This window comes from Peromyscus leucopus, chromosome 6 (assembly GCF_004664715.2).
Source record: "Peromyscus leucopus breed LL Stock chromosome 6, UCI_PerLeu_2.1, whole genome shotgun sequence".
Taxonomy (NCBI): domain Eukaryota; kingdom Metazoa; phylum Chordata; class Mammalia; order Rodentia; family Cricetidae; genus Peromyscus; species Peromyscus leucopus.
The window spans coordinates 70,062,312-70,080,155 of record NC_051068.1 but is presented as its reverse complement, the minus strand read 5'-3'; the positions used below and the strand labels follow the sequence as shown (position 1 = coordinate 70,080,155).

At 56.9% G+C, this 17,844-nt stretch overlaps 1 protein-coding gene and 1 long non-coding RNA gene across 2 annotated transcripts; one reads left to right on the top strand and one right to left on the bottom strand.

Moving 5' to 3' along the window:
- The first annotated feature begins 1,041 nt into the window (after positions 1-1,041).
- On the top strand, positions 1,042-12,642 carry Adamtsl4 (ADAMTS like 4). The gene is given in 20 exon segments (XM_028856262.2): positions 1,042-1,124; positions 3,341-3,438; positions 3,820-3,877; positions 4,119-4,218; positions 4,221-4,440; positions 4,590-4,978; positions 4,981-5,210; positions 5,374-5,476; positions 6,260-6,396; positions 6,739-6,943; positions 7,145-7,317; positions 7,452-7,563; positions 7,664-7,849; positions 8,003-8,132; positions 8,428-8,632; positions 8,853-9,029; positions 10,650-10,853; positions 10,942-11,121; positions 11,605-11,749; positions 11,881-12,642. Coding segments are annotated over 19 exon segments (3,111 nt in total). The 5' UTR covers positions 1,042-1,124; positions 3,341-3,418; the 3' UTR covers positions 12,018-12,642.
- Positions 12,643-13,155: 513 nt separating this feature from the next.
- Positions 13,156-17,844, bottom strand: LOC119088194. Its single transcript, XR_005091800.1, has 2 exons — positions 16,516-17,844; positions 13,156-13,427 (listed from the first exon to the last, which is right to left on the bottom strand). It is a non-coding gene; the product is annotated as an uncharacterized LOC119088194 (long non-coding RNA).

Here is a 17,844-nt window from a genome sequence, read left to right as displayed (position 1 = left end):
GCCCCCTAAACCATCTCTTTAACCTTGTTTGGGTGTTTTTATTGTTCTTGAGACTGGGATGGTCTCATTCTGTGGCCCAGTCTGCCCTAGAACTGACTGGGTTTCCCAAGCTGGTCTTGAATGTGCAGTGGTCCCCTGCCTCAGTCTCCCAAGTGCTGAGATTAGACGCATGCATGACCATGCCCTATGTGTTTCTGTCTTTCAAAAGTTTTACAAGGTTCCACAAGTGTGAAAGTGCATGAGTTTAATCCCAACACTTCCAGAGAAACAGAGACAGGTGGATCTCTGTGAACTGGGGACTAGCCTGGTCTACACAATGATGTCCAGGCCAGCCAGGACTTCATAGTACTATCCTGCCTCAAAAATAAGCAACCAAATAAATATCTAAAAAAGGCATACAAACAGAATACAAATAGAATAAAAGGCACGAAAAGTAAAAGCCTTCTTCACCCGGGCCCCCTTCTCTGAGTCTTTCTTCCACGAGGAGATGGGCAAACGCGTCTAGCCTAATACACACATCAGATTCTCCCATTTTACAGACTGCCGCACTGAAGCTGAAGGGCTCAAAAGACCATGGAGCTGGCAAGTGCTCAAGCTGAAACTCAAATCCAAATTCGTCTGACTCATAATTCAACGTGCATTCCTTCCGCTAAGCTCCGGGGTGTAAAATTTTATGGATGAAGAAACCGAGGCTCACAGACGTCCTCGGCCATCAGAGCCACACGGTTCACTGCCCAGCATGGGAAAAGCGGAGGGGATGGCATGGGTTTCGTGGAGGAGAGGGCCTCGGCTTGGGTGGATCTGAGCTTGCGCAGGGCCACCGGGGTCCGGTTTGTAAATCCCCGTGTTCTGGGGGGGGTCCAAGTTCCACCCAAAGGCCGCTCCGCCGGGGTCGGTGGGGTCCCAAGGCCCGGGGTGGGCGCAGGACCGGTGCCCGCGGAGTGGCTGCCTGGCCTCAGGCCGTCGGGGGCGCCCGGGGTGGGTGGCTGCGGCGGGCGGGCGGGCGCGTGGCGGGCGGGGCGCGCGCGGCGCGGGGCGGAGCCTGCAGCGGGCGGTGCTGTCCCCGGGCTCCCGGCCGCGGTGGCCGCCGCCGAGGGCAGCTGGAGAGAGCGGGCGCAGAGAAGGTAGAGCCTCCCCGACCCCCGCCTGGGCTCTGATGGTCACGGAACAGCGGACCCTGGGGCGAATTCCTGGGGAGGGGGTCTGGTCCCAGCACCCGGGCGAGGGCTTGCGCCAAGATTCCTGTGAAGTCACATAGTGAAGTTGGAAAACATACGGGACCTCCCTGCACGCCAGCGCCGCCCGCTTCTCCCCGCGGGGCTTCGGGAGGATGCGCCCCGACGCCTGCACTCGGGGACCGCAGGGACAGGGTGTCTGGGAGGGATGCGGGTGGGTGATCCTCGCACAGCCCAGCCGGTTGGGAGGCTGAGGGAACAGAAAGACACCTGTTGGGACGGAATTCTGACAGGACAGCCACTCTCCTCCGCCAGCCCAGCCCTTACTAGTGTTCATTTTCCCCAGCCCGCAACGGCTCCTTTGCCCCGAGGTGAGCCCGAGGGTGAAGGGTCAGCTCTGTGCAGGTCGCTTTCCTTGCTGTCAAAGGGCCCAGTGTGGGGTGTGACCAGAAGCAGCCCAGACTGGTCCTTACCAGGGTCCACCTTGACTTCGGGGTGCCCACCTCCAACTTGTGTCTTCCTCACCCTGGGTGTGAAAAGGCACAACAAGCATACATGCAGGGAGGGGGAGTCGGCGCCTGCTCCCCTATGCAGGGGAGGGTGGGGTGGACTTTTCCAGAGAGGGAGCCAGGCCTGGCCCTGGCCCCAGGAGCTCTCGTCACCCCCCACCCCTCACTTCTCCAGAGAGCTGCCAAAGCCAGCTCAGGACAGGATTATGTGTACTGGGTAGACCACGGAGAGGCAGCAGGGACAGACCTGGGGGAGCAGAGAGAAGCAGAGGGAGGTGCACAGGGGACCAGCATGATCCGAGAAGAGACAGGTTGTGTCCATCACCCCTTCCAGCCTAAGGCAGGCAGGTAGAAGGTTGATGGGTGGCTTGAACATGGCTCCTTTTCCATCAGGGCTGATGTGGACCTCCGTGGCTGGCCCAGCAAGGGGAAGGAGAGGGCTCAGTCACTTGGTTTCCTTCTTCAAATTCCCAGGTCCTGGGGTCCAGGGGGGTGGGAGGGAGCAGGACCTAGCTTTCGTTCCCTCCTGGGGTCCTTTGCCTGCCCTGAGCTGGCCTACCTTGGCCAGCGATCCTTGGATTCCTCTGGTGGTGCCTGCCATTCAGATCCAACAGAAACAGTGTTTTTCCTGGAAAGCAGAGCTGAGATGGGATGATGGGTGTGGGTGGGGAGGGCCTCAGAGAGAAGAAGGAGCTGGAGGGCAGGGAGTGGGGAGAGACAGACTTTGAGGACAGGCTATGGAAGCCCCTCTCTACCCAGTGTTCAAGGCTAGACTTCGGGGTGGACTTCCCGGGTAGACCAGAAGGAGAAGCTGGTGGCTAGGAAGTCTGAGCTTGCATGGCTGCCTCTCTCCTTCCTAGGGGCCCAGCCATTTTGGCTGAGCATCGGAAGAAAAAATAAAAAGAAGAAAACTAGCTGTTCACGAGCTAAGTCTCCATGAGCCAATGCCTGGTGGATGCTGGCACCCACAGGGAGGCTAAGCCCCGCCTTCTCCCGAGATGAAGCCATTAGTTTATCCCTTGGACAAAAAAGTGCCTGACTGTTCCTTCATAAGGAGCTTTAGCTAAGAGGGGAAGTAAGGCCTGGGAGAGGGAGCAAACAAATACTCGGGTTTTTTGTCTTGTTTTATTATTTTGGGGGGAGCAGGGGAGGGGAAGGTTGGTCTGGTTTGGTTTGGTTTTTTGAGGTAGGGATCTTCTGTCAGCCAGGCTGGCCTTGAACTCCTGATCCTCTTGCTCCCCATCCCAAAGGGTGGGATTAAGGCTTTTGCCTCCACCCTGGTGCCAAGGGCCCTCTGGCTGGCCCCTCACAGGGGCGCCTGGCATAGCCTGCCCCTCTCGGTCCGGTAGCTCTGGGAGAAAGACCCTCCTGGTTCAAGCTGGCTGCACACTGCCCCTCCTTAGGCTTCCAGAGGAGCTAAGCCTGTCTTGGGCCTCAGGGAGGGACTAAAATGAACTCGAAGGCTGAGGTCAGACCCCCCACCCCACCCCTCGCCTCAGCAGATGGCAAAGACAGCGTTCCTTATTGCTCCCACCCTTAGGTCCTAAAGGGGTGGACCAGCCTTCCCCTCCACTCCGCTGGTGCTGTGCCTGCCGAGACAGCCCTTCAGTCTCCCGGCTACCTGGAGGGGTAACCACTATGCTTCTTCCTCCTCAGAGTACCCTCCGGGCCCAGATGCCAGAGTAGCTATCCTGTCCCCTGCCCCCTAGCCCGGGCACAGTCGAGGAAAGAGCAATGGAGACCTGGCTGGGCAGGTAAGAGCAAGGGCCATGGTGCAGAGGGACAGCTCTGTCTCTAGCAGTAAGAGCAGGGAACGGGCTGGGCAGGGTGGCGCATGCCTTAAACTCCAGGGGCAGAGGCAGGTGGATCTCTTTGAGTGCGAGGCTAGCCTGGCCTACCGAGAGAGGTCCAGGACAGCCAGAGCCACACAGAGAAACCCTGTCTTGAAAAACCAAAAGAAAAGAAAAAGAGAAAGAAAAAGAGAGGGTAAGGGGTTGTTAGAAGGGGCCTGGGAAGTGACAGGGAACTGGTGCTTCCCGAGAAGTTGGCGACCAGGCCGTGGGGAGCCTGGGTGGGGGCGGCTAATGGCGTAACATTTCTGGCTCCCTCTGAGGTCCCCACCCCTCCCTGTGCAGGCTCTGGCTGTGTGTGATGCCGCTCCTGCCTCTTCTTCAGCTCGGCCAGCATCAGGAGGTGAGTCCTCACCAAGGAAGCCGCTGCCACCCTGCGCAGGGTCCCTCTGCCCTGCCCTGGCCTCCCCTCTCCCCACTGGGGACTTCAGCCCCGTGGCTTGGTCCACCCAGTCTCCCTGCCAACGCCTTTTCAGTTAAATATCACAAAAAAGGCTGGAGTCCGACGCTACCAGCGCATGTGACCTTGGACAACTAACAACCCTTGAACCTTGGCACTAATTCTGACCTTTTCCCCTATGCAGCTGTTTGGACCTTCTCTTCAGACACCATCGGAGGAGGGCCAGGCCCCTGAGGGCCTCTGGGGACGTTGGGGCCGGTGGGCCCCCTGCTCCCAGCCTTGTGGGGTGGGGTGCAGCGAAGGAGCCGAACATGTGAACTGCACCCAAGCCTGTCCCTCCCTCCCCGACCCCCAAGACACCCAGAAGCCCTCCGGCCCAGACCCCAGACTCCCCGGGACCCCCAGTCCCTGTACAGGCCACAGCCTCGGGGAAGGGGTGGCCCTCTTCAAGGTCCTGCTTCCCAGCTGGGGAGAGAGAAGCCCCAAGGGACTCCAGGGGCCCAGAGGTGAGGCCCCGAGGAGGGCAGAGCTGAACTGGGAGGGGTGGGGTTAACAGAAAGGGGCGAGGGGGCTTCACCTCTGCAGGCTGATCTTTCAGGACAGGGATTGGGGAGACAGGCTAAGAGATGGCTCTAAGTCTGGATCGTCCTCTCAGGTCCTGGGTTCGAGACCCGATCAAGCCAGGGATGTTTGGTTATGGGAGAGTGCCTTTTGCCTTGCCTCTGCACCGGAGCCGTAGGCACCCCCGTAGACCCGAGCAACCCAAGAACTCTTCTACAGGGGATGAGACCCTCCCATCCCCGCCTCCGAGCTCAGAGCCGGCCTCTGCAGACCGCAGCCCTCACACGCAGCTTCCTGAACTGCATGCCGACCCCCACTCTCCCCCCGCCGAAACCCCAAGGCCTGGAAGTGCTCAGACAGAGGTGCCCCCCAGAAGCAGTCCTGCTCCCTCTGACACAGAGATCCCCCCACCCACACCCTCCTTTGGAGACAGTGGGTCTTCCCAGGGATCCCCTGGGCCACGGATGCCAACCTCCCAGGGTTGGAAGAGCCCCAGGGATCAGGGCGACGCCCTCATCCTTTACCGTCTGTCCCTCGGAGTGGAGGCCAGCAGAGCCGGGGGCACTGGAGACCTCGAGGGAGTTCTCCCAGGTCCCCCGATGGCTGGCTGCCTCTGACAAGAGACTCCAGTCCCCTCTGGAGCCTTTTCGCTCCCAGTAGCCCTGATCCAAAGTGTTCTGGGGAAAGTGAACAGATGAGAGCCTGCCACCAAGAGGTGAGTTCTTCTCTGGGTCTCCTGGCCTGGGCTTCCAAGGATGGCCCCTGACCTGAGTCCTCAGCTTGTGGACTTGGACACAAGGGTGGTGTTCTGTGGAGCTGGCCCGCACCCCAGGTTTCCTCTCCAGCCCTGCCTGATGCCTGTGTCTCTGCCTCCTCAGCCTTGCCCCCCTGAGCAGCCAGACCCCAGGGCCCTGCAGTGTGCTGCCTTTGACTCCCAGGAATTCATGGGCCAGCTGTACCAGTGGGAACCCTTCACTGAAGGTGCAGTTTCCAGTCCCCCTGGCTGGGCTGACTCAGGTTGGGGTGGCCCCCCCTCTTCCTCCTGTGTCTTAATTCTCAGGTCACATCAGAGACTCAGCAATAGCCTAGAGACGGGAGGAGCTTTTAGACAGTACTGGCTGGGTGGTCAGGACAGGAGGCGGGCCCGGAGGGGAGCTGTCGAGGTGCCTGTTGGCTGTGATCCGGGAGGGCATGCGAACGGGATCAATCCAGTGGTTCCCGCCGGGAGCCAATGTCTTCACGGTATCATGTCAGTTGCTCCCAAGTTACTGTCCACTCGGATTTGGGCCTGTGTCAGCTTGACACCAAGACAAACCTTCATGGGCTATGAACTCATAACCACAGGTGCCAAAACCCCTTTTGAGGAAAGGTAGGATGGCTCAGTGGGTAAAGGAGCCTGCCTCCAGCCTGATGACCTGAGTTTGGTCTCCAGACGCACGATGGGAGGAGAGAACCCCCTCCTACAGGTTGTCCTGACTCCCACACGAGCATCTTAAAACTAAACAACAGAAAATCCTTTCTGAGGGTCAGGTGCAGAACTTGCCCCCTTTTTAGGAGGATGAGGTAGGAGAATCAGCAAAATTCGTAAACTTGAGGCCGCCGTATAGCATAACAAAAACAAGAAACATAAAAACCCTCAGCCTGGGAAACTGCCTTCCTTCTTCCACGGCAGCTTCAGGACGCCCCCCCGCCACCCCCCCCCCCCCGTGTAATAAGGCAGATGGCCTCCTTTAGGGACCCCAGCTATCATATCTCATCCCTTAGTTCAGGGTTCCCAGCGCTGTGAACTGAACTGCCGTCCCCGTGGCTTCCGGTTCTATGTCCGTCACACCGAAAAGGTCCAGGATGGGACCCTGTGTCAGCCTGGATCCCTAGACATTTGTGTGGCAGGACGCTGCCTGGTAAGGGAGGGCGGGTGTGGGTGAGGGAGGGCAGGGTGTGGGTGAGGGAGGGCAGGGTGTTGGTTTACACACACACACACACACACACACACACACACACACACACACCCTCCTTTAATTCCTTATTATATAACAGTGAAAACACCAGACTGAGGTGGCCAGCAAGGGGTGTGTTGTGGGCAGGATCCCACCAGACTTGGCTAGGCCTCTCCACACCTGGCTGGGGATGGAGGAGCACACAGAACGGGGCAGGGGGTGAGCGGGAGCCCCCGAGTGGGGTGGGGCCAGGTATGAGGTGTGCCCGGCTTTTGTGTGGCCCCTGCCTCACCTCCCTCTCCCCAGAGCCCCGGCTGTGACGGGATCCTTGGCTCTGGCAGGCGTCCAGATGGCTGTGGGGTCTGTGGCGGTGATGGATCTACCTGTCGGCTCGTCTCGGGAAACCTCACTGACCGAGGGGGCCCCTTGGGCTATCAGAAGATCCTGTGGATCCCTGCGGGGGCCTCCCGCCTTCAGATTTCCCAGCTCCGGCCCAGTTCCAATTACCTGGGTGAGAAACTGGACCTCAGTTCTGGGTCCCGGTCCGTCCTGTGTCTTTGGTCTGCCTTCTGCAGCCAGAGGCCAAACAGGAAGAGGCTGGTGGAGAGGGCAGGGAGGTGGATGGCCGGGTCCCTCGGTTCTGGGCAGGTGGCATGCACAAAGGCTTAGGAAGCTATACCACGGTCACTCAGCTCAGGTTTCTGTCTTCCAGCACTTCGAGGGCCTGGGGGCCGCTCCATTATCAACGGAAACTGGGCTGTGGATCCGCCAGGGTCCTATTCGGCCATCGGGACTGTCTTCCAGTATAACCGTCCTCCTCGGGAGGAAGGCAAGGGGGAGAGCATGTCCGCCGAAGGCCCTACCACCGAGCCTGTGGATGTCTATGTGAGCCTGAGGCGGGCGGGAGGAGAGGGAGGCCCCTGAGGGTAGAGCAGTGGGGGTCAAGTGGCAGGGAGAGGTGGCGGACGCCTAGGCCCCTCTCCTCACCCCAAACGTTGACTTGTATTTTCTCTCCGCAGATGATCTTCCAGGAGGACAATCCCGGTGTCTTTTACCAGTACGTCATCGCTTCCCCTCCTGCGGTCCTAGAGAGCCCCTCCGCGAAGCCTCCGGTCCTCCAACTTCAGCCGGGTAAAACTAGGATCCCCAGACCCAGAAGAGGGGGGCGAGGCTGTGACGGAGCCCGGGGCTGCAGGGAGGCGTCTAACCTGGCTCCTGGACCCCCCTGCAGAGATGCTGAGGGGGGAGCCCCTACCTGCTTCAGCTCCCCGCCCAGTTCGGGCACCAGGCACCCTCCAGCGTCAGGTTCGAATTCCCCAAGTGCCTGCTCTGACTCATGCCAGGACATCCCTGGGGTCTGCGGCCGGGTACTGGAAGCAAGTGGGGCACTCGGGATGTTCAGCATCCTGCGGCAAAGGTGAGACTTCAGGGCTGTCTTCAGGCCCCTCAGCCCGAATCCCTGTTCTGTGTGTCTGCATGGAGTCCACATCCTGGATCGTGGGTCTGGAACGTCCCTGGAACTGGGCTCTGAGCTCCTGCCTCCCCCCGGCTGCCCTCTTGTTCCCTTCAGGTGTCTGGCGCCCCCTTTTCCTCTGCATTTCCCGTGAGTCAGGAGAGGAGCTGGATGAACAGAGCTGTGCCCTGGGTGCCAGGCCCCCAGCTTCCCCTGAACCCTGCCATGGGCCCCCGTGTCCCCCATAGTGAGTATGGTCCACAGGGAAGGTTAGGATACTTAAAACACCATGGCCCTGGACTTGCTCCCTGCCCTCAGGTTCTCACCTGGATTCTGTAGCAACTTCATAGCTCCTGGCTGCAGGAGACGGTAGATTAGAAAGGTTGGCACCCCTTAGACTGCAAGGGAACACTGGCAGCCTCGTTCCCAGCCAGAACCGCAGACTCCAAGTGTGAAATATGCCTCTTCTCCTCTGAGGGTCCCGGCCTGGCACCCCCACACCTTTCCACCCGTTTTCCCCTCTGCCCCACCCACGCCCACAGCTGGGAGGCTGGTGAGTGGACGTCTTGCAGCCGATCCTGCGGCCCCGGCACCCAGCACCGCCAGCTGCTCTGCAGACAGGAATTTGGAGGCGGTGGCTCCTCTGTGCCCCCAGAGCGCTGTGGACATCTCCCCCGGCCCAACATCACTCAGCCTTGTCAACTGCACCTCTGTGGCCACTGGGAGATCAGCTCCCCCTGGAGCCAGGTGAGTGCGTGGGGAGGTGGGGGACCTTGAGAAGTGGGCTCCAAAGAGCTAGGGCGGTGGGGGTTTTGTTTGTTTGTTTGTTTTTACCATTTTGTCATCAGAAACTTGACAAACAGGACCTATGTGGAACCCCAATATTAGCCAGACGCACCGGGACGGGTTCTGTAGGAGGGCTGGAGGATGGTGGCCGACGCCCGGCCTCGGCTTTCTCACCCTTCAGTGCTCTGTGCGTTGTGGCCGTGGTCAGAGGAGCCGGCAAGTTCGGTGCGTTGGCAACAACGGTGAAGAAGTGGGCAGGCAGGAGTGTGCGTCAGGGCCGCCCCCACCGCCCAGCAGAGAGGCCTGTGACATGGGACCCTGTACCACAGCCTGGTTCCACAGCGACTGGAGTTCCAAGGTGGGTCCCCGCACTTCCTTGGACACGTCAGGCTTCCCTGGTGACCATGTCCCAGGCTTCCCTGTCACCGCCTGTTCACGACAGCTTGATAAACTCTTCTTTTTCTTGACCTAGGACCTCAGAGATAAGTGGGGGAACTGACATTCACACCTGTCATTTTAGTATTTGGGAGGCCGATTTGAGAGGACTGGCTGAGTCCAAGGCCAGCCTGGGCTACGTAGTAAGTTTCAGGCCATGTGAGCTACAGCAGAACCTGTCTTTAAAACACAAAAGCAGAGCCGGACGGTGGTGGCGCACGCCTTTAATCCCAGCACTCGGGAGGCAGAGTCAGGTGGATCTCTGTGAGTTCGAGGCCAGCCTGGGCTACCTCAAAAAACAAAAACAAAAACAAAAACAAAAAAAAAAAAAAAAAAAAAAAACACCAACAAAAAAATTAACAAAAAAAAAAAAAAAAAAAAAGAAGAAGAAAGAAAGAAAAGAGAAAAATGGGGTAGCGAGGGAGCTGGCATTGAAGCCCACTCTCCGCTCTTCTGGAGGACCTGGGTTCAGTTTTCAGAACCCACGTCAAGCAGCTCCAATCACCAGTAACTCCAGCCCCAGATGTGTCGCCCTCTTCTGGCCTCTGTGAGCATGTGCGACCTCTGTGAGCATGTGTGACCTCTGTGAGCATGTGTGACCTCTGTGAGCATGTGTGACTCTGTGGATGTGTGACCTCTGTGAGCATGTGTGACCTCTGTGAGCATGTGTGACGTACACAAACACACATAAAATAACAAAGTTACAGACGTCAGAGGGACTGGCGAGATGGCTGAGTAGGTGAAGAGGACTCGCTGGGCAAGCCTGATGACCTGAGTGAGGTCCCCGGGTCCCACAGTGGAGGAGAGGACCGACTCCTGAGTGAGGTCCCTGCACACACACACACACACACACACACACACACAGTACACACTGGCTGGGTGCACATGCCTTGAATTCCACCACTCAGGAGGCAAAGGCAAGAGGATCTTTGTGAGTTTGAGGACAGCCTGGTCTGCACAGAGAGCTCCATGACATAAGAGACCCTGATTATTAAAATAATAGTAATAATAAAAACAATAATTACGGGCTGGAGAGATGGCTCAGAGGTTAAGAGCACTCAGAGGTCCTGAGTTCATTTCCCAGCAACCACATGGTGGCTCACAACCATCTGTAATGAGATCTGGTGCCCTCTTCTGGCCTGCAGGGACACATGCAGGCAGAACACTCACTGTATACATAATAATAAAAAACCAATAATTACATAATGCAGTAACACAGTTTTATAGGAAAATTAGGTGGGGTAGTTAAGTTGGTAGCGTGCTTGTCCAGCCTGTACGAGGCCCTACTTTTGATCTGCGGTATCACATAAACCAGGTGTAATACAGGCACACACCTGTAATCCCAGCACCCAGGAGGATCAGAAATTCAAGGTCCTCTCAGCTTCATACCAAGTTCGAGGCCAGTCTGGAACCCAGCTGTCTGTCTCCTCTTACAGGCCGGTACCCCAGGGCATTCCTGAACTCTGGATGTGGGCGTCCACATCTCAGTTCCGGTCACCAGCAGCCTCCCTTCACACAGGCCACTCACTCTCCCTCTCAACAGTGCTCAGCCGAGTGTGGGACAGGAATCCAGAGACGCTCTGTGGTCTGCCTCAGGAGTGGGGAGAGCCTCCAGGGGGACCGGGAAGCAGAAGCAGGAAGCCCGGAGCAGGGCTGCCCTCTCAGAAGCCGTCCTCCCGACATGCGTGCCTGCAGCTTAGGACCCTGCGAGAGGACATGGCGCTGGTACACCGGGCCCTGGAGTGAGGTCAGCTGCAGAGGGGACAGGAGGGGGCCTGTCCTGGCGAGTCCCAGGTCGGGAACTGAAGAGCGATCTCTCTTCCCCTCCCTTACAGTGTTCCTCGGAGTGTGGGTCTGGCACGCAGCACAGAGACATCATCTGTGTGTCCAAACTAGGAGCTGAGTTCAATGTGACGTTTCCCAGTAACTGCTCCCACCTCCCCAGGCCCCCCGGCCTGCAGCCCTGTCAGGGGCAGGCCTGTGAAGACCGATGGTTTTCTACTCTCTGGAGTCCGGTGAGTGCTTGGCTCCCTTGCCCTGGGCCTCTGGCAACGAGGGCTTTTCCCTCCGCACCCAGCCAAGGCCCTCTCAGCCCAGGACAGCCCAGCTGGGCTCTCAAGTTGTCCCACTTCCTGTAGACTGGGAAGTCTGGTGGACCCTCTCCATTTGGGATGTTATAATGTCCCTGGATAATAGTCCCTCACTATTTTTTTTTATAAAGATTTATTTATTTATTATGTATTACAGTGTTCTGCTTGCATGCATGCTGCATGCCAGAAGAGGGCACCAGATCTCATTACAGATGGTTGTGAGCCACCATGTGGTTGCTGGGAATTGAACTCGGGTCCTCTGGAAGAACAGCCAGTGCTCTTAACCTCTGAGCCATCTCTCCAGCCCCCGCCCCCACCAACACCACCATCTTTCAGAGAGGGAGGGGTGGTCTGAGGAGCAGCCCTGGGAACTTTAGAGAGCTGATCTGGTGGCTATGGCTCCCCCAGTGTTCTCGCTCCTGCCAGGGAGGCACGCAGACGAGGGAGGTCCAGTGCCTGAGTGCCAACCAGACTCTCAGCACCCGATGCCCTCCTCACCTGCGACCTTCCAGGAAGCGGTCCTGTAACAGCCAACCCTGCAACCAGAGGCCTGGTAAAGAGCTTCCCTGCCCATGCCCAGGAGAGGGGGTTTAGCCGGAGTCCGGGCAGATGTGAGAAGGGCTGGTGGGGATGGGAACACCCTCCAGAGGGGTGATGTCCTGTGCCACTGACCTCTGTCTTCAGATGACCAATGCAAGGACAGCTCTCCACACTGCCCCCTGGTGGTACAGGCCCGGCTCTGCGTCTACCCCTACTACTCAGCGACCTGCTGCCGCTCTTGCGCCCACGTCCTGGCGCGGTCCCAGCTGGAGCCTGCTTGAAATGGGGCCAAGAGGTCCTTTCTTCATGGCTTCCTTCAGCCCCCACCGGTCAGCCACTGGCCAGCCCACTCTGTATCCTCTGACTTCTCCCCTGGTCTGTGTCGCCAGAGATGTCCTCCGGTGGGGGAGGATAAGGTGGCTGCCGACCTGCTGTTGGGTGTGTGCTGCAGCGTGACGCCCTGAGGTGTGTGCCCCGTGGTGTCACTTCCTCGGAAGCAGACTGAGGACGAGTGGCCAGTGGACCACGCTTGCTTCCCGGATGCTTTCTGGGCTGAGGAGGAACAAGGCTCCATTTCCAGATTAGTCTGAGCTACTTAGAATGTGCCCCCCGGAAGTTCCAATTTTGTGTCCCAATCCTCCTTTCCGGGCCAGGCCTCACCCCTGCGCTGCCCTGTGTTCCTACCCCTCCCTTATCTAGCCTCTGTATCCCTTCCTCCCCACGAGCTAGGGGACCCCTGCTACCTTACCTTGCCCAGGAAGGACCACACCTCTCCAGAGCAGGGACCAGTTGTGATGATGATAAAAGAGTGAGCCGTCAGCATAAGACACCCCGCCCCCACGTCACACCGAAAGTGATGGCCATCCCAGAACTAATTTATTTTTTATTAAAGTTGATTGTGACAAATAACGCTCTTCATTAACCTCATGAGGACCCGGCCATCTAAGCAGTGTGGGGCCAGACACGGTGTGGGGAGGGCACAGCCCTGGGGGGGGGGGGGAAGGGCAGTCCCCAAGGGCTGGGGAGCCTGTTGGGCCCCAGAACTGCAGATGGCTCCCTGGCCACTAGAGGCCACCCCCTCTCCCGGTTTAGGAGCGGAGGTGGGTGCTTGGATCCTCGCAGAGCCTGGGGTGGGCTCTGCTGTGGTCTCCGGGAGCCCGGCAGGACGTTTCAGCCAGGTCCTCCCGCCGCGGCCCCAGCTTGTCTTCCACCCACTTCCCGGTTCAAGGCAGCCTTGGCCCCTCCCCTGGCTCAGCAGAATCAGAGGAGCCCCGCCTGGTTCTCTGGGGCTGCAGGAGGGAGGAGGGGCCAAGGCAGTAACGGATGTCCTGCCAGAGACACATTCCTCAGAGATGTCTCACCAGGCCTCCTCCCTCCCCCCTCCCCCTGTTTCTTTCAAAGTAAATAACTTGCTAAAGGTGATGTGAAGGGGCAGCTTTATTCAACAGTGCGAACTGTTCCCCGACCCCCTGCAGTCCTGAGGGCTGTGGTCCTGCTTCTGGAGGAAGCTCTGACCGGTCCCTGCCTCTCCAGCAAGCTGAGTTTGGCCACCAGCAAAGGCCCGCAGACAGTTTCCCGGGTGACCACTGTTTTCCGAGCATGTCTAGGCTCCCTAGAAGTGGGACCTTCCGCTGTAGCAGAGCCTTTAGCGCACTGCCTCGGAGCTCAGGCTGTCCTTGAGTTGGATGTGGCTGAGCAGAAACAAGACAGCAGAGTGGGAGGGGCGTGGGTGGGGAAGGAAATGAAGCCACAGGGCGACCCCCCTCCCCCGCACTCAAGAGGCTGAGGCAGGAGGACCACAAGGCCAGCCTGGGCTATACTGTGAGACTCTGTCTCAAAAAACACCAGGAAAAAAAAAACCAAAACTGACTTTGGTCCATGTCAGGGCTTAGGCAAGGAGGCTACAAGAATGCCCTGCCTCTGCCAGGCGATGGTGGTGCACAGCTTTAATTCCAACACTTGGGAGGCAGAGGCAGGCGGATCTCTGTGAGTTCAAAGTCAGCCTGGTCTACAGAGCGAGTTCCAGGACAGCCAGGGCTACACAAGGAAACCCTGTTCGAAACCACCACCACCACCCCCAAAAAAGGAAAGAAAAAAGAAGAATGCCCTGCCTCCGAAGAGCTGGCTGATGTGTTTCTTTCTCTGGTGAGCCTGGAAGGCAAGTCCAGGATGCAGGGCCCAGGGAGACAGACACAGGCAGAGAGGGCAGAGTCCCAGGGCAAGGGAGGGTGGCTTCGGTCTCAGGCCCTCCCTTCAGTTCCTGGAAGCCGGGCTGGGGTGGAGGCCACCGCTCAGCTGACTTCCCCTCCCTTTTCAAGCCTCTTAGGGCTGTTGCTGGGCAGGTTCCGAGTCTGGTCTAGGCCTGAGAGCCAATCACAGGTGGAGAATGCAGCCACAGCCCTCTAGGGTTCCCCCAACATCATGAAGACCGCCTTTCTTTTTCGGATAGCCCCTGAGCTTCCAGCCTTCAGCCTGTTACTCTGGGGAGGGGAGGTCCTGCCTTCTTCCTCATTATAATAAGCTAAGGCTTGTCCTCTGGTCACCGAGAGCAGTAGACATCCCTAGGCAAGGAAACCTGACTTACAGCAGCAACCTTTCCCCTGGCGCCCTAGAAGGAGCAGTGTGGCCAGACACTGCTTTGCTGACCTCTGGGGCTCTTGGAGGGTCTGAGTAAGGAAGTTAAGACCCAAAGGGCAGCTCGGCGTGGTGAAGCCCCTGGTTTTGATGCAGGAGGGGGAATTTAGGGAAGGACCTAAGAGGAACTGGACCTGAGACTTGAGATGGGGGTGGTGACAGGAGCAAATGACATGCACAGAGAGCTCAAGCATGCAGAAGCCAGCACAAGACCACAGGATCCTCTGCGAGTCTGTGGGGGGAGGAGCTGGTTCTAGTCTCCAGAGAACTCAGCTCTCAGCTCAGCTGTGCTGGGGGAGCAGCTGGGTGAGAGTTTCCTCTGTATGCATGAAGCCCTGGGTCATGCATTATTTTTTAAAAGCTCCAGCAGGTAGGGATTCCCCTCCCCCTGACTTCAACTTCCTGGGGTAAATACCTACTCCATTGAAGCAGCAGCCCTTCTACTAAATTTAGCGACCAGACTCCCTCCCCCACCCTGCTAGGCCACCCTGTAAGCAGGTGTGCACAGCTGCAAAGGTGGCCCTGATGAGTTCCGCCACTCCCTCCACGTCCACTCATGCAGACTCCAGTCTGGTCAGGAGGGAAGCAGAGCACAAAATACAATACCAGCTGCTGCCCAGTGCCTGGGTGTCGGTCACAAGCGACTCTTTCAAGAAACCAGTCCTCGGGCTAGAGCCGAGGACCAAGTGGTCATTAGCGATCAGGATGTGGGGTGGAGAAGGAGACAGGAGCCACAGCCTTCTGGATTTTCTCTTGCCTGACCCCTCTGTAGCTCTGGCTGGCCTCAAGTTTGTGGCGATCTTCCTTGCCCGTGGCTGAGGTGCTGGGCATGTGCCACCATCCCAAACTCAACGTTTGTAATTACAGACTTTGCTTTCCCTCTCTAACCAGTGGACTGAATCGGGGTGCTTCTCTTGAAGCCAAGGAGCCCCCTGTTAGTGACCTGTGGTCTGTGGAGATCTGAGTGGAAACAGGAGTCTCCTTTCCACCCAACACCCTTCAAACGCACCATCTCGGGGTTCTTGTTGCAGGCAGGTGAAGAGGTGGAAAGCACCTTCTCTGGACAGGAAGTAGAAAGTCTTAGGAAAGGACCTAAGTCTGACAAGAGAGAAACAGCTTGGGCTAACCTCAGCGCAATTAGCACCAGTCACCAGTCTGAGTTTGGGCTCTTACACCTGGAGCTGGGGGAAGCTTCAAAGGCAGGGGTTTCTGGGCTGAGGCTGGAAGGTGGGTGGGACCGGAGGTACAGCATGATGGCAGAGGACAGAGAGCTGGGGGTGTGTGTGTGCTGCACAGCGCTGCCCCAACACTTGAAGCTGAGGATTATCGAGAGTGCTAGGCCACCCTGGGCTACAGTGAGACCCTCCCCTTCACTCCACTCCCACACAAGTGAAACAGACCGTGGCATTCATTCCCTGGGTGAGAACCAAAACCTGTTGGTTCAGCTGTGGAGGATCCACCCAGTACCACCCCACCTGCCCGTTTAGTTTGCGTGTGGAAGGAGCATGCAGAGCATTCAAGTGCCACTGCTGAAGCCGGGGGACAACTGTCAGGTTTGTTCTCTTCCTGCTGCGTGGACCAGGGACACGAACTCCAGTCGTCACACTTGGCAGCAGAGCCGCCTGCTGGCTCCATGTTAGGTTATTCCAGGCCTTGCCTGAGCCCTTCCTTATGCGAGGGAAAGGTGCATGAGGTCCCGATCAAGGGAGATGCTGGTGTGGAGTCATCTGCCCCTGAATTAGTTACCTTTTCTCTTACATCTGCCTGCCCTGCCCTCCCTAGGACTGACCACTGGCTGTTCAGGTCTTTTTTGTTTTTATTGTATGTGCATTGGTGTTTTGTCTGCATGTAAGTATGTGAGGGTGTCGGATCCCCTGGAATAGGAGTTACAGACAGTTGTGAGCTGCCATGTGGGTGCTGGGAATTGAACTCTGGAAGAGCAGCTAATGCTCTTAAGCCCTGAGCCATTTCTCTCAGCCCGTTATTTTTTATTTTTTTGGTTTTTCAAGACAGGGTTTCTCTGTGTAGACTTGGCTGTCCTTAAACTCATAGAGATGCCCCTGCCTCTGCCTCCCGAGTGCTGGGATTAAAGGTCTGTCCCAGTTGTTTTGAGACAGGGTTTCTTGTAGCTGAGGCAGCACTTACCTCCAGATCTCCAGCTCCTCCTGCCTCCACTTCCCCAGTCAGCGCTGGGATTACAGACATGTGTCACCATGCTTAGCCTTTCTCACAAAATGAGACTTGCTTTAGTGCAGTCCAGGGCTGAGCAAGCTTTTCTCTATCCAACTAGATGGTCAGTGTTGGCTTTTGCAGGCTGCGTCGTCTCTGCTGCAGCCATGCACCTCTGCATGCTGCAATACAAACGTGACGGACAGTAACACACGAGCAACAAACGAGCTACGTACCCATTAAAGTTAGGACACGGGAACTTCCGACCTCGTCATATTTCAACACCTCACAAAATACTTCAGACTTTTATTAACCATTGAAAAACACACGCCAGGCTATCACGTTGGCCGGGTAGGTCACAGCACTTGCCACCCAGGCTGATGCCACGATGGATTCCTGGGGCCAACATCTACAGGTTATCTTTTGACCTCCACACCTGCGCCTCTCCCTGCCTCCTCTTCAGTGAGTGAAGGTGCTTGTTGCCAGGCTTGACCCTGGAGTTTGATTCCCAGAGTAGGAGAGAACTGACTTCTGACCGCCACCTGTGTAAGGTGGCACATAGGTGTTTCCATGATACACACAGAATAGACGTAATCATTGTTTAATGTAATGAGGTTTAAAAATGCAAGCCAGGTGATGGTGGTGCATGCTTGTAGTCTCAGGATTTGGGAGATAAGGGCAGGCTAAAGATCAGAATTCAAGGTTGTTATTATTATTGCAAGCAATAAGAATTATGGAATCCAGCCACGTAGTGGTGGTGCACACCTTTAATCCTAGCACTCAGGAGGCAGAGGCAGGTGGATCTCTGTGAGTTAGAGGCCAGCCTCCTCGTCTACAAAGGGAGTTCAGGACAGCCAGAGCTGAACCTTATCTTGAAATATAAACAAAAAAATATGGAATCCAATTTTTTTCCTACAAATTCACTGCTGTGAGTTACCTTAGTATGCTGTTTTTAAAAGCAGTAGAATGGTATTTCTTCTGAAAATAACCTTTATCTGGGACTGTTTGTCAAATTCTTATGCTACAAGTTTTTATTTCACTCGGTATTGATGAATTCTTCCTTTAATTCTCTTAACCAGTTTCTTTCTTTTTTCAAATTTGTTTGTCATGTGTGTATACAACTGCAACTGCAGAGGCCAGAGGAGCATTGCATCCCCTGAAGCTGGACCTACAGGCAGTTGTGAGCCACTCTGTACTGCGGCGAACTGAGCAGCTAACACTCTTGACTGCTACCTCTCCAGCTCCAAAACCCCAACCCTTTTCTTTTTTAAGACAGGGTCTCACTCTGTAGACCAGGCTGGCCTC